The sequence below is a fragment of the Leptonychotes weddellii genome, chromosome 3, assembly GCF_054177405.1.
Source record: "Leptonychotes weddellii isolate Sample4059 chromosome 3, ASM5417740v2, whole genome shotgun sequence".
In the NCBI taxonomy this organism is placed as follows: Eukaryota; Metazoa; Chordata; class Mammalia; order Carnivora; family Phocidae; genus Leptonychotes; species Leptonychotes weddellii.
In genome coordinates, this window is record NC_138371.1 from 40,997,484 (window position 1) to 41,017,944 (window position 20,461).

The 20,461-nt window shown below is 37.9% G+C and overlaps 1 protein-coding gene and 1 long non-coding RNA gene across 3 annotated transcripts in view; one reads left to right on the top strand and one right to left on the bottom strand.

Annotated features, from left to right (window-relative positions):
• WDR75 (WD repeat domain 75) overlaps window positions 1-17,485 on the bottom strand; it is a 33,713-nt gene extending 16,228 nt beyond the window's left edge. Inside the window, exons 1-8 of the mRNA XM_081813986.1 lie at window positions 17,371-17,485; window positions 11,826-11,955; window positions 8,759-8,824; window positions 7,566-7,656; window positions 4,062-4,186; window positions 2,510-2,580; window positions 1,407-1,526; window positions 994-1,082 (exon numbers count right to left, since the gene is read on the bottom strand). Coding sequence (XP_081670112.1) covers window positions 994-1,082; window positions 1,407-1,526; window positions 2,510-2,580; window positions 4,062-4,186; window positions 7,566-7,656; window positions 8,759-8,824; window positions 11,826-11,955; window positions 17,371-17,456 — 778 coding nt within the window. The 5' untranslated portion in view covers window positions 17,457-17,485. The remainder of the gene's footprint in view (window positions 1-993; window positions 1,083-1,406; window positions 1,527-2,509; window positions 2,581-4,061; window positions 4,187-7,565; window positions 7,657-8,758; window positions 8,825-11,825; window positions 11,956-17,370) is intronic.
• LOC115943012 (uncharacterized) overlaps window positions 1-20,461 on the top strand; it is a 221,002-nt gene that overhangs the window by 11,212 nt on the left and 189,329 nt on the right. The window contains exons 2-4 of one of the 2 annotated variants that reach the window (XR_014143465.1): window positions 7,211-7,282; window positions 16,711-17,585; window positions 19,998-20,180. This is a non-coding gene — a long non-coding RNA (uncharacterized LOC115943012). The remainder of the gene's footprint in view (window positions 1-7,210; window positions 7,283-16,710; window positions 17,586-19,997; window positions 20,181-20,461) is intronic. The other variant, XR_014143466.1, reaches the window with a different exon arrangement.

A 20,461-nucleotide genomic window follows, 5' to 3' on the forward strand; every position in this document is an offset into this window, starting at 1 on the left:
TGCTTCATTATTGGTGTATAGAAGCAACAGATTTCTGTATACTGATTTTGTATCCTGCAACTCTACTGGATTCGTTTATCGGTTCTAGCAGTTTTTTGGTGGTCTTTTGGATTTTCTATATACAATATCATGTCATCTGCAAACAGTCAAAGTTTTACTTCTTCCTCATCACTCTGGATGCCTTTTATTGTGTGACTGCTGAGGCTAGGACTTCCAATACTATCTTAAATAACAGTGGTGAGACTGGACATCCCTATCTTGTTCCTGACTGCAGAAGAAAAGCTCTCAGTTTTTTTGCATTGAGCATGATACTGGCTGTGGGTTTTTTCACATATGGCCTTTATTATGATTAGGTTTGTTCCCTCTAAGCTTACTTTTTGAGGGTTTTATCATAAATGGATGTGGTACTTTGTCAATCACTATAGCCACACTCTCATGCAGCTTAAATGAAACACAAGTTCTGAATTAATTTTAAATTGTGAATGCAAATGAGGCATTCTAATAGTTAAAAACAAATTTTTGAATTAGACCTAGGTCCAAATCCCACTTACTAGCTGTGCGACCTTAGGCAAGTTAGTTCTCAACTACAAATCTCACTTCATCTGCAAAATGATGCCTATTTCATAGCTTCAAGAATTAAATGAGGTAGTAGATGTAAAGCATAGCATAATCATTTGTACAAGATAAACTATAGCTACTCTTATGGACAACAAGCACTTAGCTATGGCTAATTATAATTACATTTTAAAAGACTAATGTAATTTAATAGGTTCTTTATGTTAACAACAAGGACTTTATCACAAGTGTACATTTTGATACCCTGAAACCTATAGTGTATGGTACTGTGCTGAAGAAAGTTCAAACCACAGGGGTGATATACTAGTGTTTACAATTCTTTTGGTCCATGCAATTCTAAACCTTTCAAACTATAAATGCAGTGAATACTGATCCATATACTTCCAAAGTTTATTTTAATTATTAAACTTCACTTACCTGTCACTGAAAAAGCCAAATCCATAACCATATCATGGTGCCAATGTAAACATGTGTATGTGTATTTCTTACCATCATCAAAATTCCTCCTGTTGGAGAAAACTAAAATTGTTAATTTGACCAAAGGCATTAAGTTAGGAAAGTAATGGCAAAAAATGATAAAAAAGCTCTTAATAAAACAATTACAGGAAAAATGGAAATTTTAACTCCTCCCACAAGCCCAAGGTTAGAAATTCAAAAATAAGCCTATGCAATGAAGAGCACAGAAACACAAGAAAGGGAGGATGTCAGCAAAGCCTCATCTCTACTACCAGTACTATCCTTTATCCTGAACCCAAAGATAGTTCTGTTCTGCAGGACTAACACAAAATAATAATATAAAGGGTCACCATGCATTTCATAAGTGAACTGACCAAAGACGAATTTTGCCATCCTTGTGACCAGTTGCTATGCAATCTTCCTTTGGGTGACATGCTACACATGTAAAATTGTTCTTAGCATGTTTCTTATTTTTTGATGATGATAAAGTAAACCTAGAAGAAAAAAATTGTCCCTTATTAAAGTCTCTTGATAAGTGGTGGTGTAGTTAAGTAAAAGAGAGTTCACACCCTTATCAACCAAACTGGAGAGCTCCAAAAATTCACTGAATATAAATGCATGATTAAAAAAAAAAAAAAATTGTGATTATCAAGAATTTTTTTTGCAAACACTTATTAATATACAATATAAACTCCATGTGACCAACATTCTACCATGATAACTTGTCTACGGAGGCCACTGACATCAAAGTAAAGCCAAGACAGTCCTTTCAGTGACTTTTGCCTGAGCCAAGTTTGTTCAAATTTCTTGTCAACCGAAGCTAAATTTTAACATTAGTAATGAACAAGCCTAATAAATTATATCTGAGACAACTGGCTAATGTGTCCAAAGATAATCAGGATCCTTATTATACTGCAAAGAGAAACATGTTAATCTTGACAGGGTAAAAGGGAAGAGGGGACAGTGTCAGTTGAAGAGTCACTACTTGTGTTTGACAAGAGTCTCCTTAAATACGTTATTTTATTCATCCTTACAATTCTATTAGGTAGATATTTTCCCCATTTTAAATATATGTTAATTTGAGGTACACTGAGCTTTAAAGAGACTAAATCTGACTCACTTTAAACCCGGGTATCCCAAAGCCTACATTCACTCCTATAACCAAAAAAAAAAAAAAAGAGGCAGTTAAGGATCACCTGGGCTAGCCTTTTCAAACTACATCCAATGTTGACATCATATATGCACACCAGAATCTAAGTGGACAAGGGGTTTTGGTTGAACAAAGCTCCCTAGGTTTTTGTGACTAATAATTCCTTCAACCTTATCCATTGTGGGTTAAAAACTCTACCTCTGTAATGAAGTGGTTTCACAATCACTTGCAACATGAAACTAGAAATAGCTCTGGATCACAGGTATGAAGATGAAATAAAATTACAACCAACTCAAGTAAATAAAGCTATCAAAAAGAAATTCTTACCTCGATGTTGTTTTCTTTTTGAAAAAATAGACAGACAAGTAAAAGTCCCGTACTGCAGCAACATATTCTCCCTAGTATTTCAAAGAGATGACATTCACAAAAATAGGTAACACTTTTCGAGAAATGTTCTCATCACAAAAGTTAATCATCAGTAACCTTTTTTTTTTTTTTTTTTGCAGATTGAGCACATTAATATAAAACAGTATAGTTAGCTATGGAAAGGATAATCCTTTTAAAATCGTCATAGAAAATTAAAAGATGAACTTAGGTCCTATATTTGAATTTTTTCCATTAAGGCACAACTTACATACAAAACAGTGCCATATTTGACATGTATATCCATGTCACCACCACCAGATTTAGAACATTTTCTTTACTTCAGAAATGTTTCCGTGTTCCTTTTTCTAGTCATTCCCAATGTCCCTGCCCTTGTCAGCAACCACTGATTTCTATCACCACAGTTTACTTCTCTGTCTGTTCTAGAACATCATATAAACAGAATAGTGCAATGTACAATTTTGTGTCTGAACTCTAGCTCACCTTCACCTTTTTGAGAGTCATTCATGCTCTTATCTGTATCTTTAGTTTCTATTATTATGAAGTAGCATTCCAATAAATGAATACATATCACAAAGTATTTATTCTCTTGTTGATGAACATTTAGGTTGTTTCCACTTTGGAGTTACTATGAATACTAATCATTGTGGTACATGTCACTTTATGGTCATTTTCTCATTTCTCTACCTAGTAGTGGAACTTGCTGGCTCATGGTAAGAACGGATGTTTACCTTTGCTCCATATCTTGCCAATGCTCAGTACTGTCCATCTTTAATGTTAAAGTGTTTTCTCTACTATAAGAAATTAGCTTTCTTTAGAACAAAACCAAAAAAATGCTACAAACTTAGACTACAGGAACATGCCACCACAATGTCATCTAGGGACTTCCGGTGCTACCTGACTTGAAAATAACAAAGTGATTATTAATAGGGAACGGCTAAATCATGGTAGAAACATCACAGTTATTATTTCTGATGAACATGTAAGTATACACTTGTGTTGCAATGTTAAGTAAAAACAAAGGTTAAAAAGCCTTCAGATCCTAATTCAGTTTGGGAAAAATTATTTTATATGCATTTAGGAAAAAGTCTAGAAAGAGATTTAAGATTTAATTTCTTCACTTTATTTTTAACTTCCCAATTTTCTATAATGGGCACACTGATTATGGACAGGGAGGTCATATTTTCTAAAGACACATAGTCTAAAATGAAAGGATGTGAGTGGCTTTTACATGGAGCAGGCTAAGAGTTCAAATGCTGAAATATTAGTATTTTTTGAACAATTAGAGGGTTTACAAGAATAAGTATATAAAGATTAAGGATCCTAAAATATCTACACCATAAATACATGCTAAAGTAATGGAACAAACTTCTTAGCTCCTAACAAAAATATTGTAACTCAAGGCAATATTCAGTGACTATAACATAAAATGCTCAAAGGAAACATTGCTGCAAAGAGATTTTATGTACAAAATAGAAAACCAAAACAAATTTACCTCATTTCCAAAGGCAATGCACTTGGGTGACTGGTTTATATAATCCAAAACAAAGGAGAGCTCCTTAGCTTCTATTTCCTGGCTTGATGATTTTGGCAGTTTCACTGAAACCAGCTGAAAAACATCTAGCCAAAGGTAGCTATATTAATATAAATCTTCTCTAGAGAAAATGAACATGTGCACTTATTCATATGAAACTGTTACTTAGTACTCTAGAATTCATTTGATGGCAATAAATCAGGCTATCTTGAACAAAATGTGCCTTCAGGTTGGACTGTTCATTTGAATATACAAGTTTTAAATGGAAGTCTAATTTCTTAACTCCTACACATATGTGCTCTATATATGTTAAAACAGAAAACAATTTATCTTACTGGTATATTCTGTGTCCCAAGGTATTAAGCTGCCCTTTACAATGGAGATGGAATATGGTGTATTGGTGAACTGAGCAGCCAAAGGCAACAACCCATCCGAGAGATTTCAGAAATGCTATGTGCTTGCCACACAGTCACAAGATATATCTCCTCTCTAATACTGCCACGTTGTTCTCTTTACATCCCATTTAAAAAACCTCCCAAGAGAAAATAGCTGTATTTTACTATGCTATTTCCTTATTCCTTCAGACATTAAAATGAATATGAACTTCTGTAACACCTCAATTTACCATTTTCCCATTTTCCAGCCCGATTATTTGCTCTGAACTCTTGGTTCTTCTAGCCTTCTCAGTCATCTCAAACTTCACATGCCCAAACCCTGAACTCTTGATTTTCCTTTTTAAATTTAGTCTTCCCCAACTCTACCCACTGCAGGAAATGGCACCACCATTTACCCAGCTGCTTAGACTTCCTTACGTTATCTTAGACTTCTCTTTCATATCCCACATCAAACCATCAGCAAACCCTGTTGGCCGTATCTTCCAAAGATACCCAGAACACAATCATTTCTCACCACCTAAGCAAGGACCTCTTAACTGTACTCTGTACTTCTATCCTTGTCCCCCTATAGTCTATTCTCGTCAAGCCAGAGAATCTAGTACAACTAAGTCAGATCATTTCATTCTTTTTAACTACTCAGCTTTTTAACTACTCAGAGTAAAAACCAAAATCCTTTCAATGGCCTATAAAGCTATTTATTACCTACTCTCCCCTGGATCACTCCAATCCAACCTCCCTGCTATTCCTCAAACATGCTAGAAATGCTGTAGAACATGCTTCTCCAATACTGCTGCACAGCGTATTCTTCTCAGAACCACTTAAATTATTTAAATATGTACTTCTCCAATGCTGCCTCTGCTTCTCCAATTCTCCTCCCCTGCTATATTTTTCTCTAAAGCATCTTTCACCTTATTACATCTGATGACTGATCTAGTCTGCTTATTGTTGGGATTGTCTGTTTTGTTCTCTGCAACCAGAATAGTAACCGGCATGTAGTAGGTTTTCAGTTAGATACTAAATGAATAAATTACATACAGTCAAAAAATGATACCATAAAATATGACATGTAAATCAAAAATGTTTTTAAAGCAGCGAAGCATACTTCAACATGATTTATACAATTTTCAATCAGAGGCTGGTTTCGGATTGTGGAACAAAGATGAAACTAATAAAGGATATATGTATTTAGATCTATTCTATGAAATGCCATCTTAGGCCTGATTCACATTTTTATGTTAACAGCTAAATAGATTTTCACACGTTGAGTTCTCATGAACTTAACAGTACTGGAGAGTAACACGAATCCCATCATGAATAGAATTCAGATTACATTATAGCATTTGGTTAACTCCAAAAGGCAAATGCCAAGATCTTTACTTTAGATCAGTAGTTTTCTATCCTGGCTTGCACATTAGACTCAACTAGGGAATATTTAAGTAAACAGGCCCCAGCACAGGGAATCTTAAGTTAGTTGGAGTGATTCTAATGTGCAGCCAGTGTTAAGAATCACTGACCTCACTAACATGGATGAAAAGTTTTGCTACAACTATTAGCAACTACCCTTGCAACTGAGGAATCGTGGTGTTAGTATACAGACCGGTTACCAAATGTGAAGGATGAGCTTAATCATCTGGGGAAATAAAAAAAATGCAGAATCCTAAACTAAATCTCAAAACTAATGAATCAACTGTCAGTGAGGGAGATTAGGAATCTGGATTTTTAGTATGTGGACAGACATTAAGAATCCACACACTTATATATAAAACAGAACTTAAATACTGAAAAGGGCTATCTAAAACCGTCAACTAGGAAGGAGACTTAATTATTTTAAGAAATGTTGCCATTTCCAGAACATTTTTTGGAATATCCTTTAGAGGTGGTTTATGGGCTACATAAGAAAACTGAACTTATTGCTTTTATTCGTTCATGTCACATTTTTGATAGATAAAATATTACTCATTAACAAACTTCACCAAACGATTTTTAGCTAAAAAACAGATTAGCTTTTATAGTTTTAACTATTCTCAGGTAATTTAAAAGTCCATGATATAGGGGCGCCTGTGTGGCTCAGTCATTAAGCGTCTGCCTTCGGCTCAGGTCATGATCCCAGGGTCCTGGGATCGAGCCCCACATCAGGTTCCCTGCTCAGCGGGAGGCCTGCTTCTCCCTCTCCCACTCCCCCGCTTGTGTTCCCTCTCTTGCTGCGTCTGTCAGATAAATAAAATCTAAAAAAAAAAAAAGTCCATGATATAAAACAATCTGCAAATTTGTTCCAGCCAAAAACACACACACACAAAACAAAATTACCATGCCCCTAAACTGAACCCAAGGAACAAACAAAAATATACCATGGGAAGGATTCATTTAGCTAGTGAGCCATGAGCCAACCTAGCAGACTGCTCAGTAAACATCTTAAAGCTTTCATTTTTGAATTCTGAAGACAGCTATATTTTATACAGAACACCAGAAGATGCAGTGGCCTTCTTGAATTCCAGTATTAGAAAAATTCTTTGGATATATCCCTCATGTCAATGTTCTGATGTATCAAATTCACTGCTAAAGCACAATTTTTGTAACCACTGAAGATATTCCAGGAATTCATAAAATGCTCTGAAACATGGCAATTTCAATGAAATCATGCTCCAATGATAATGAATAATTTAATCACACTACTAGCTCTTAGTATCAAACTGTTTTCTATACCATTTCTGACAGATTCAGGATCAACAAAAGGGGTGTTCAATAACGGATAAAATGAACAGCGACGCTTAAGAATGGCCGATTAAGGTTAGTAGAAAAACAAACTCTAGCCCACCTCTGCAAAACAGCTTTGAAATTTGAGCTCTGCAATCTATTATTACAACTATATATTTAGTAATCATTTTCGCATTGTGTATTTCAGAACTAGGGGGAAGCTTCCCCAAAATGAATGCAATAATAACAGAAGCAATTTAAATTCCAGCTCCAAACACTGTTAACTTCAGACTAAAACCAAACTGTTACATTTTGAGAAACTATGGAAAGAGTAATCCAATGCTATATAAAACAAAATAAATTAATTATACTATACCTGGTTTTTCTTTATTTATTATAACAAAGACAGAATCCTCAGCACAGGCTAGAGTAAAGAGGGCATGAAGTTTATGCCCTACTATGAAAGTCTGAAAGATAAAAAGTACCATATTGTTTATCGTCTGTCTACCCTCACCTCAACCCCCAAACATAAGTTCCATAAAGGGCAAGGATTTTTTTTTTTTTTTTTTTAATCCATTTTGCTCACCACTGTATCCCAACATCAGAATACTTGGTATACAGAAGACACTCGATATATATTTGTTAAATAAATTTTCAGATTAATACATATAGGTCCACCTGTTTCTTTTCAATGGTTATATGGTATTCTATTGAATGAATATGAAACTTTAACAGACATCAAGGTTATATTCAGTTTTTTTCCATAAACAATGCTATAATTATTACACACATGTCATTATTTCAACAAGAGATTCCTAAAAATGAGATTGCTGGAGCAAAAGTTATTTTTTCATTTTCATTTGTACTCTAATTATGTACAAAAATAAAAGTATCTGTTTCTCTACACTTTACCTATCACTAGATTGTTTTTGCAGTCTGTAATTTGGCTAAACTGATAGGGGAAAATGCTGTGTCATTTTTTTTTTATTACTGAGGTTATTAAACACCTTTTCATGTTTACTGGCTGTTATTTTTTTCCTGTGAATTACATATTCTCACCCTGTGCCAATTTTTTCCTACTAGGTTATTAGTTTTTCCTTATTGGTTTTCTGTGTATTTTCTGTATATTAGGGATAGTAACTCTTGTAAGTATTTTCTTCTGATTTTATTGCTCATCTTTTTGTTTCAAGTTTAAAATTTTCAAATAGTCAACTTTCTTTTCTTTTATGGTGTGTGACTTTCACAACTTGTTTAGAAAGGCTATCTAGGGGCGCCTGGGTGGCTCAGTCATTAAGCGTCTGCCTTCGGCTCAGGTCATGATCCCAGAGTCCTGGGATCGGGCCCTGCATCGAGCTCCCTGCTCGGCAGGGAGCCTGCTTCTCCCTCTCCCCCTCTCCCTGCTTGTGTTCCTCTCTCACTGTGTCTGTCAAATAAATAAAATCTTTAAAAAAAAAAAAAAAAGAAAGGCTATCTAAAGATAAGGCTTTATAGAAGAGAACAATGTGTCTGTCATTAAATGATGTTGCCATCCCTTTTCAAATAAGAAAAATAGAAGATCAAAACACGTACCTTTATTAAAATGCCATCTATATAGTCCCACAGTTTAATGGTGCCATCAAAGGAACAAGAATACAACTAAAAGGGTAAAAACAGTACAAAATTATAAAATAGAACTTAAGATATCAAACGAATAATTATGTGATACAGAAGACATTTTCTGTTCATTAAACTATTAGCCTTAAAGAGGCAGAGTCATCTACTCATACTGTTTTTACAAAATAGAAAATCTAATCACAGCTTTTTGTATTTTTTAAAATTTTTTTATTGTTTTGTTAATCCCCATACATTACATCATTAGTTTTAGATGTAGTGTTCCATGATTCATTGTTTGTGCATAACACCCAGTGCTCCATGCAGAATGTGCCCTCCTCAATACCCATCACCGGGCTAACCCATCCCCCCACCCCCCTCCCCTCTAGAACCCTCAGTTTGTTTTTCAGAGTCCATCGTCTCTCATGGTTCATCTCCCCCTCCCATGTCCCCCCCTTCATTCTTCCCCTCCTGCTACCTTCTTTTTTTTTTTCTTAACATATTGCATTATTTGTTTCAGAGGTACAGATCTGTGATTCAACAGTCTTACACAATACACAGTGCTCACCACAACACATACCCTCCCCAGTGTCTATCACCCAGCCACCCCATCCCTCCCACCCCAGCCCCCCACTCCAGCAACCCTCAGTTTGTTTCCTGAGATTAAGAATTCCTCCCATCAGTGAGGTCATATGATACATGAGGGGGGAAAAGAGTCAACGCTCTAGCTTCAAGAGGGAGATGGTAAGTCATGGAGCTATGAATAGCACTTCAGAGCTTGCTAGTATTTCTCCTAGCACCCAGTGCACTTTTATTAGCAGAACCGCTTTCATCTTACGTGGGTATTAAAGGAGTGCTTCTCAGATGACCTGAGAATGTCCTGTTTTTCAAAAAAAAAAAAAAAGGAAAGAAAGAAATGTCCAACACATCAAGGAACAATACTTTTGTAAAACACAACAGAAGTTATTATGCACTTGGACACCGTGGCAATGTCAAAGTGCTCTAAAGTTTTGGGTCACTCCATTTCTACGCTCTTCTCATTGCAGAGTGGTAACCAACCATTTGTGGCACTGGTTTGTGCACCACACTTTGGTAGCACCAGAAGGCCTTAGTAATATGTACTTTTACTTTTATTTTTGTCCCAACAGACTTAATTTTACTAAGGTCACAGTGGATTACTTGTTGCTGTTACTGTGAAAAATACTTCGCTTATAACGTTTATGAAGAATTTTAAGTTTTCTGAAAGTGGCAATTTTAAGATTTCTGCCAGTGAGGACATGGAATCAGAGAACAGAAAATGATGACTATTACCTATTCAAGTAAAAGAATTATAATAAGTAGAAATATACATCGCAAGTACTACATACAAAGGAAAAATCATGAACATGGATCAGTAAAATATAAGGCAACCATACAATCACTGTCAATACAATGGTTAGCACACAAATCCCATGACTCCGAAGTCCAGAGAATCTGCACTCCCTATCACCTCAACCAAACCTGTCAATAAAATTGTCCTCCTCTAATTTTATTAACTTTCAGTAACATGAAATAGATCTTTTATGCTTTGTATATGTTTTTTGTTTTGCTACAAAATTTGGTAATACAGACTTCACAAATTCCAATTTTAAAGAAAGGATATCTCTGCTATGAAAAACATTCAAATGCTACACGTAACAATAAGCTGTTTTGTCAAACCCTCAGAGGACAGCAAGGAAAAAGAAATGTGTGCTTGCACCCTGCAGAAGAGCTACTTAACTTTGATTTTCACAGTAGCTCATTTAATTTTGGAAAGAAAAGATCATTGTCACTTTATGTCCTACTTCCTCTGTGATAATACAGTAAATAGCAATGCAAACCTATTCTTGTATCAAGCAATAACTTCCAAGTTAGCTGTGACTAATCTAGAAAAATGGAACTTGATCAAAAACGAGAGCAAGAGTAAAATGTTTTTGAGATCTCTTTAGCAGCTGCTGAAATGTAAGGACAGAATTAAAATGACATTTCATTATTTTTGAATTCTGAGAAGAGCTGCTTTGTGGGGTGAATGGAAGGATCTGCATTAAACTGGACTCCCAAGTTCGTCCTGAAATTAACCGGTCCATCCATTGAAGCCCTTCTTGTCCAGCACTGGCCTTAAGATTAGGTAACATCTGCATCAACATTGAAGAGCCTCATCTATAAGGGAACAGATCTAAAGAATCAATCTCTTTTAGCCATCATTTTCAAAAACGTGTTCCAGAAACCAAAGGGTTCAAGGGCATATAAGCTTGGGAAACACCCCTTTTGGATATTCACAATGCTTATAAAAGGACCTGAGAGGATCTCAAACCAAGAAATTCATCTAACTGTGCCTAGCCCTGAATTTCAGAAACTCATATAGCCAAGAATGTCTTCTTTCAAGCAACACCTAGTAGCATCCTTTGGAACAAATGGTTCACAGAATGAGGGGCAATGCAGTTCTAGGCTGTGACCCTATTTTAAAAACTAAATATATGTGAAAAATATCCTGAATCAGATAATCAACATACAGGCTTCCCCTGCTATGAGAAAGTATTCTTATGAAATCTTTTGTAGTAGAAATGATGTAAAACAAGAAGCAGTTACCATTAATTCATGTGGAAAAATTCTGAGTGTTCCCAGACCCCAAAAATAACCTCTCTTAGGCTTTTCTGATACCCTAGGACTCATCTTGCTAATGGATGTATGATGTGAGCACAGATGCTCACAGCAGTTTAAAGCTACGGTGGTTTGGTGCTGAGATGCTGAGTGTAGCTCCTGGGGAAGGAGACTGATGTGCTACTCTCGCTGGAAGGTGCGCACGCTGCCTCTATAACACCTCGCTGCAAAATAAGTACTGAATGCTATTTTTGCTTTTCTTCTTTCTTTGTAAAAACGAAGTAGCATAATACAAACTTTTGAAAAGCAAGGGATACCTGTATTTTTCTAATTACAACCTGGAAAGTTTCCCAGCCCAAATCAATTCACAATCTTCTGGCAACAACAAAGCCAGTATTAAAATAGTCAATTATAAATCGTTTGACACCTGTAGATGGTTGTTGGGGTTGAGCTGGATTCCAGTCACCAGATTTCTGTGCCCTTGCAGTATGTGTACACATTCTTCTGTAGCTGTGCTATGAACTTTAACAAAGTCTCCAGAAACACAGAAGATATACCTGGAAATAAGAAAAAATTAAGTTTCATGCATTCTATAGAGAGCATAATTTTTTTCTATAGTCCATGAAAAATTTTTTAACTTGCCAACAGAGGTTTCTTTCAAAACAATACTTTCAAGAACTATATATTAAAAATTGTGTGCTATGTATTCACTTACTATACACCATTACTCTGACAGCATCTTCCCATGTCCCCCACTCTTCACTGTTCACTGGAGACACCACCTTATAAACACTAAGTCAAAGTTCTCTCTAGTTGGCAAGGCCTCTTTTATAGCAGAGTGTAAAGACTTTGTGACAGTTCTTTTTCTTGTTGCTAAAATGTTGGTTTTGCTTTTTGGATTTGTGGCAGAGGCTACTAAATTACTAAAAGTAGTTAAGTGGGGGGCAATATTTATTTGACAGTTGTCATTATGGATATAAGCAGAGAACAAAGCTCAGAGGTACAAATCTTCTAATGTCTACAAAGTAAAAAATGTTTGTTCTGTGCCATTACTAAACATTATACATGCCTGGCAGGGGGTTTTCCCACACACTACAGAAGGTACAAACCACAGAATTCCTAGGCTAGACCTCTTCTCTGTGCTCTCAAAGCACCCTGTACATGACTTGATCCTAGTATTTTCCATGTTGTGCTGAAATTGTTTACATATATCTCTTTTTCATGTTGTGCTGAAATTGTTTACATATGTATCTACCTTCCTTATCTGGCCATAAGCTCTGATAGGGCAAAGGCCTTAATTTATCTTTGATTCCCAATGTCCACTCTAGTTTGTTTAACAGAACCCACACGATCCTCAAAGATTTGGTAAACTAAATGGATAAAATGAACCAGTAAAAATTACAAAGTAACAAAAGAGTAAATCTTCTAATGCTGACCAGGGTTACCATTACCCTATTTTATCAGTTCTAAGACACTTCCTTTTTCACATGTTCACCTCTCTGAAATCAGGATGCATTTTATAAGTGCTGTTGCCAGGAGACAGTCAGGAAATGGTTGTGTTTAACCGTCTAATAGATTAAGGAAGTTCAAGCAACAAAACATCTGAGATTTATGGTTACCCTTCTGGCTGGATCCTCCTCTTTATTCCCATGAGTAACGTAATTCAGAGTCTTAGCATCTCCAGCCTGGACCACTCTTAAGGGCTTCCTTCCTATAGTCTCTAGGTGTGGCCCTTCAATTCATCTTTCCTACTCATACCAGATTAATTTTGCAAATTTGACATTACTTCCTTAGAGGTAAAATTAAATTACAATTTGTCAGTGCTTTCCCACTGCCTTTAGGATATGATCGAAACTCTTAAGGCCTTTGGTGATTTGAGTTGGTCTACCTGGAACTACTTTTTCACTTGAAAACCATGCTCTACTCAAGTGGTTCACAGCTCCAACATCCTCGTACTCCCCACAGACATACTCCATTAGTACTAATAGGTCCTCTAGGCAGTCCTTTAGAAGATGGTGGGGGGAGGGGGTACGGTGTGCCAAGAAAACACCTGACTCTGATATGCTTCCCCAGAGGAAAGGAATTTCCTCTCTCCTTGCTCCTAGGTAAAGAATGGCTTTAAATTTGAATGCAAGCCCCCAAATGATATGCTCTCTCTATACTTCTGTACATTTTTCGGTCTACACAGAACACTCTTTCTTATGACTACTTCCTTAAGATAAGATTAAGCTCAGGTGAAGCCTTCCCACATTTTCTCACTCCAGATCAGCACCACTCTGAATGTTTCTACAAGATGGTAGGGAGGCTTAGCTCTATCACGGCACTTACCGCATGGCATACTGAAAGACTTCCCCTACCAGACTGTAAGCTCTTTCAGGGGAGGAAGGGTGTGTGTACTTATTATAAATCTAATAACAGAAATATAGTATAGTAGGAAAAGAATGCATTTTTAACTAGTCAAACACAAATGGATTCGAACGCCAGCTTTGCCACATATGGGCTGAATAATGTTGGGAGAATTTACTTCTCTAAAACATCACTGTTCTCCACTTTAAGATGCAGATAACACTTCCTCACAGGGTTATTATGAGGACGAAATGAAACAACACATGCAAATGCACCCATAATACACACAGTATACACTCAATAAATGCTTCCATAAAATTAGGATAATACCTAAATCCTGCAGACAGAAATGCATGTAAAGCACCCACCACAATGCCTGTCACACAGGACTCAATCATCTTTGCTGATGAAGTGGAGAAGAAAGAAGTTAGGGATGCTTTCAAGCAGGAACCAGAACTTAAATGAGGCTCTGAAGGATGCATAATTTAAGAGCTGGGAAGGAAAAAGAGTAACAACATAAGCAAAAGCTGGGAAATAAGGAACACAGAACCTACAAGAGACAGGAAATGTACCTATCTAACAAGCAAAGTGTGTACAATGGGTTATGTCAGGAAACACAACGGGATAAGCAGAGTTCAGCTAGATCAGGGAAGCTTCATAAGCCAGAGAAAAGAGCTATAGTTAAGGAAGGCAACAGAAGATTGTTACAGGGTTCGGAGTAAGGCTAGGAATAAGGGTGAGAGTAATAATATTATGACAGTAACACTTAAGGAAAAGTATTACAGCAGCAGTACGCAGAATGGTCTGCAAAAGAAAAATATTTAGAGTCGGACATTAGCTTTGTGGGAATTTAAGAATGCAAAAGGCAAAAATGACCCACTTTTTAAATTTTCTATATCCTAGCAACCTAATGCAGAGCATCCTATAAATGTGGGAAGTAACAGGATGTAATACAGTGCTGGACCGGGAGTCAGTAATATCTGATACAGGAATGCCATCTACTCTCATGTATACTCACCTCTCAGCTTGCCTCTCATAACAACCTTCTCAAGTAGGCAGAACAGTTTTTGTGTCCTAGTTCCAAGAGGCCCCAGTGACCAAGAGGAGACAGCTAAAATTCCACAATTCTATTGTTTTATTTACTATTTCAGCTTTCTTGATAAGTTCCTTGAAGCAAAATACAAAATTACCTTCTTTCTGTATAACCTAGCCAACCCCTATAGTATCTTTTAGATAATATTCAAATCCTTGATGAGTTCATTATAACCCTATTAATTTGCTAGAGAACTGATTTTAATTACTACCTTCTATACAGACAAAAACCAAACAACAACAACAACAACACATCTAAATCTTCACCAAATTCCCCAACCTTCAGGACTGAATTTCTACCTACCGCTTGCTTGGCCCACCTGGTTGTTTCACAGGTACCTTACACTCATCACGCCCCAAAATGAACTCAACATCTTCTCGTTAATCCTAATTGCCAAATCACTCCAAAATTCTGTCTTTTCATCTTCAATATTATCTTAGTTCAGGCCAAAGCAATCTCTTGCTTGGATGCCTGCATTCGCCTTTTAAGTCCTATCTATACTTTTCCAGATTCTTCTACCACCTCCCTTATGCTGCAACTATACTGACTTACACACATGAAACTCCCTACCCCCAGCCCCACCCCAGCAATTTCAAGCTGCACACTTTGCCTGGATGTCCTCCCCCAAAATCAATGGTGGGGCAAACTCCCATTAGTCTTTCAAGGTCCTACTACTGAAGGGAAACTTTCACTACATCACTCTCCCTTCCATGCCAACACTGTACCTCAAGTATGCTAAGCCAACCCACCTCTGATCTTGCTGTTCTCCACCACTTATTACATAGTTGTATACACAGTTTTTGGATTAATTTTTCTTGAAGAAACCACAACATGTTACCTCCCACCACCCTCCATCTAGGGAATTAAAAAAAAAATACACTCTTTGGACCAAACAAGAACTGGCTTCATGTTCCTTTTCCAACCACACTAGCTCTCTTCATATACCATTCACACTAGCTAACTGTACCACAGTCTGTTCAGCAGTCTGTTCATTCCTTTTGCTTGTACTGTGCCCCCAATTTGGAATGCCTTCTGTCCACATCCCCTAGTCAAAATACCATTCACCTGTTTAGGCCTAGCCTAAAGGTTACTTCCTCAGGAACTTCACCAGTCTGAAGTACTCTCTCCTTCTTATGAACTCCCAAAGTACCACAGTATGAAACCTGTTACAATTATTATTAATTATAAAATTATTTAAATTAACATTATTATTTTCTTTTCCTCATTAGATTGTAAGGTCTTGAAGGTAGGATCCATATTAAAGTTAGCTTTTGTTATGTCAGCCTGTTATAATAGACAGCTGACAAATAAATTGTAGGACTGAGCAAATGAAACACAGTGAATCTCCTTATAGCGAATAAGGTTTAGAGTTCCAGTACACTGGAACAAGAAACTGGCTATCTAGATGTAAGTCCAAAGTGGCAGAACTTTGGCACCCTTTTGAAGTCTGGGTTTCTTCCTGATTTAGAAGATGAATATCAACAAAATCCTCTTTCATGTAAAGACCAAGTATGATTCTTTTTTTTTTGCCTCTAGGACAGTTTATGAAAATTCCTTCAGTCATGTATGCATTCAACAACTATCATATACTCATAAGCAAGATATTGTGAGGGATACAAACTTTCATAAGATATAATCTTTACTCTTCTAAGCGTTTTTACTAAGGGCTACTCTGTCCTTAAATGATTTGAAATCTCTTCCTACATTGCGTCACTTCTAGATGATGCTGACAACAGAGCAATAATGATGACAGCTGACACACACTGAGACATTAACTGCCAGGCTTATTTTAACTGCTTCATATGTATTAAAGCAATTAACCCTCTTAACAACCCTATGAGACAGACTACAAAATACCATTCCTGTTTTACAGATGAGGCAACTGAGGCAAAGATTAAAAACTTGCAAAGCTCACACGATGGGAGAACCGGGTTTTGAACCCAGCCAGTAGTGTGGTTTCCAGCTATACTGAACTCCCGAGAAAAGGGACCAAGGTTTATATATGTTATTATCCCGCACAGAATCTAACATCCGTACCCAGGAAAAGCTGCAAAAAGGTTGCCAAAATACCTTTTCAGAGAATAGGGCAGTGTGGAGAAAACGGACATCTTCACTCTCTCAGTAACTCAAAGTCCCGATTCTTTCCGAAAGAGGAATACTCCTCGTGGTATTGCAAGAGCGGCAGCGTACATAACCTGTGCCTGGACTTTTTCGCTGCCCCCAACGCGGAGCTGATTCTGGACACATGGGCTCGCCCCCGGTCCCTCAATCTACTTGCAGGTAAACTGTATTGAGAAGGAGAAGCGCGCCCCAGCCTGCGGTGCCACGGCACGAAGTGGTTTCTCACTCCTCTTAACAGCACTCAGGCACCGGCTCCCTCACGCGTGCCCCGGGAGCTCCCCCGCACCCTCCCCCTTCCCTGAGCCCAGAACGCGGGTTTGCGAGTCCGGACGAGCCGGACAGTTCTTTCCTCCCACCCCCCCCGGCGACTCACGTCCCTCAGCCCGGTTGGCAATGCGCGGGGGCCCCATACTTAGAATCTGCAGAAAACACCGCTCTCCTGAAGTTCAACTCGCTGCCGCCACAACGAACCACGCGGACACTCTCCTCCTCCACCATCTTTGCGCAGATGCAGGAACTCACGCTCGTGAGCCCGCCCAGAATTTCCTTTAGGGAGGCCGGGCCGTAGAACACGAGTCGCAGCCCACACAACCCGTGCCTGGGCCCCTCTAGGCTTCAGTCTCGATGGTAGGATCCAGTATATGTGCCGCCATCTTTTGTGTGGGAAACGTTAAATTAGGACACATGTAAAAAAGGTGGAAGCGAAACAGAGACATAGAGACAATGAATTTATATTAGACACCCCTGAACTTTTATTTAGTACTAATTTTCTTTTTTCTGGCCCTGTCAGTTTGATTATATATCTTCTTCCGCCAGAAGAGAAGGGTGTCCTATCACGTGACCTCCAGTCACCTCCCTTCCCCACCCACCAGGCCGCTTCTTTCTCCGCTTTGATTCGGGCTCTGAGAGATGACGCCAGCGTTTTGTACCGCTTGGTTTCTCGGCCGCGCAGTTGAGTTCTTGGGTGGAAAGGTAGCTGTCTACTTCTTGCATAGCTGTTTCCCCACCCATTAGTCGTCATTTTCTCCTGTTCCGCTGAGCGTACCATAGGTTCCTGTAGAATCTCCACAACTCCGAGGGCCTTGCTTTTTCCTTTGGACGCCTGGCTCCTGCTCCGGGATTCTGGTGCATCTTTCTTTCACCGATTCGATGGAGCCGCTCGGACTGATCTGACATTCCCTCCCACCCCCGCCCAAGTTCCATGTCTTGCTACGGGTTCTTCTGTGCCTGTTGCTTTGGTTTTAGCTTTCCCCCGTTAGTCGACCGTGCCTGTGGGTGAGGAAGCCTTAACATACTCTATACTCTTTTTGTAAAGTTATGTACTTTTTTTTTTTGTGGTCCCTGTATATTAGAGGCGCTTATCTTTATTCACTCATCCAGTAAACATTTATCGATCCTCTCTGCCAGCTCTGTATCACTACGAAGAGTGAAGAGCCACTGACAGCTTAATTTTAGCAGGAACAGGAGATCTGACTTGTACGCGTTACCTCTTGATATGTTAAAATTTATAACTCTTCAGTTTTTCTGGAGACAAATAACAATTATTAAATAATTATTGTGAGGCACAGCGCAAGACAGACGGGATTCAACGGGAGAGAGACAAGTAAATAAGATTGTGTGCTGAAGAAAGTAAGACCGTAACATGAGAAAAAAAGATTTCTGTGAGGATGTTTAACATGATGAATATGTGTTTGTTAAAGTTGTGCCGGTTAAAAAATATTTTAAAAATTCAACGTTAGTACAGATTTGCAGTAAAATAATTTCAGTACAGAAATATGGTTAGAATGATCCCAGCCCATCTTATACCCCACAAATATCTCCACCATTGAAAATTTGGTGTATGTGCTTCCTGATATTTTTCTAGGTATATATATACCTTAACATTATTCTTCAATACAGTGCACTACAGAATTCTTTATTCTCTTATGCTTTCACTGCATACAGATTTTATCTTTTTAATGACTGCATAGTATTCTGTAGAGCAAATGTACCATAATTGATTAAATCATTGTCTCAAAGGTGGATATTTAGTCATTTCCATTTTTAAAGTGGCAAATAGTGCTATAGAACACATAAATTTGTTGCTATTGCTATAGGAGAGCTTCCTAGAATAGGTATTGCAGGATTGAAAGATACCTACATTTTTATTTTGAAGGAATGTTTTGTGGAATTGAGACATGAGTTACTGGGGAAACTAGGAGGAATAACTAATGGCAGCCAAAAAGGGAAAATACTTAACTTAGCTTTTAGTCTAAAGTTCGGGGAAAATCCATAGGAAGAAGAGAGTTACAAGAGAGTATGTTTTCTTAAGAAGAAATCGGAAGGGAAAAGGACTGATGAAATTGTATCAGGCAAGCAGTATTGCCTATAGATAGGTACTGCAGCAGTAAGCAACAATTGGAAGATAGCCAGAGCTAGGTAGTCCACTATTTGAAATTTAGATTGTGTGGGGTTTCACTTTGCCAAGAATTGTTAAGTATAATGAATTCTGCTTCCTAAGTCTGACAGTTTCTTTCATATGCTGGCATTTGTATAGTAATACATCAATCTTTGTTGATTGGCTCTTAAGCACTAATACACAAGCAAAATTTTCTAAAGCGTTTGGAGGACCAGAAAGAATTAAGATGATATTGAGGATGATGGAAGGTGGCTTGATATTCTCTGCATGTGCTATTAAACTATCAGTTACTCCCCTAGGCATTTCATAGAAGAGAGCTAGGAAAGCTTGGCTCCTTTGTTGAGAAGGGAAGCTGAGCATATTTGACAGATCCCTAGTTCTCTCCAGCTCTCCTCTTTTCTTTCTGAGTCCTCGCCAGAATCATGTTTAAAAGTCCTTTAATGGCAATATTGACTTTTTGTAGCACACACCTTAAAACTCTTCCAGCCTGTACCCTTATCCAGTTCCAAGGCCACTTTCACCTTTTCAGGTATTTGTTAATTACAGCAGCATCCCACTCTCAGTACTAAAATCTGTATTATTCAGAGTTCTCCAGAAAAACAGAACCAATAAGATCGATCAATCTCTCTATCTATTTAAAGGGATTGGTACACTCAATTATGGAGGCTGAAAAGTCCCACAATCTGCATTCTGCAAGTTGGACACCCTGGAGAGAGCTGGTGGTGTAATTCAGTTTGAGTCTGAAGGCCTGAGAACCTGGGGAGCTGATGGTGTAAATCCAGTCTAAGTGCAGGAGGAGACCAATGGCCCAGTCCAACAGTCAGGTAGAGTGGAACAAATTCTTCATTCCTCCTCTCTTTGTTCTCTTCAGGTCCTTAATGGGCCCTGAATGATGCCAACTCACATTGGGGAGGGCAGTCTGCTTTACTGAGTCCATGAGTCCATAGATTCAAATGCTAACTTCCTCTGGAAATACTCTCTTAGACAAACCTAGAAATAATGTTTAGCCAAATATCTGGGAACCCCACGACCCAGTTAAGTTGACACATAAATTAACCATAACACAGGCAACTACTGATTGGTTCTTTGTCCCTACAGTTTTGCC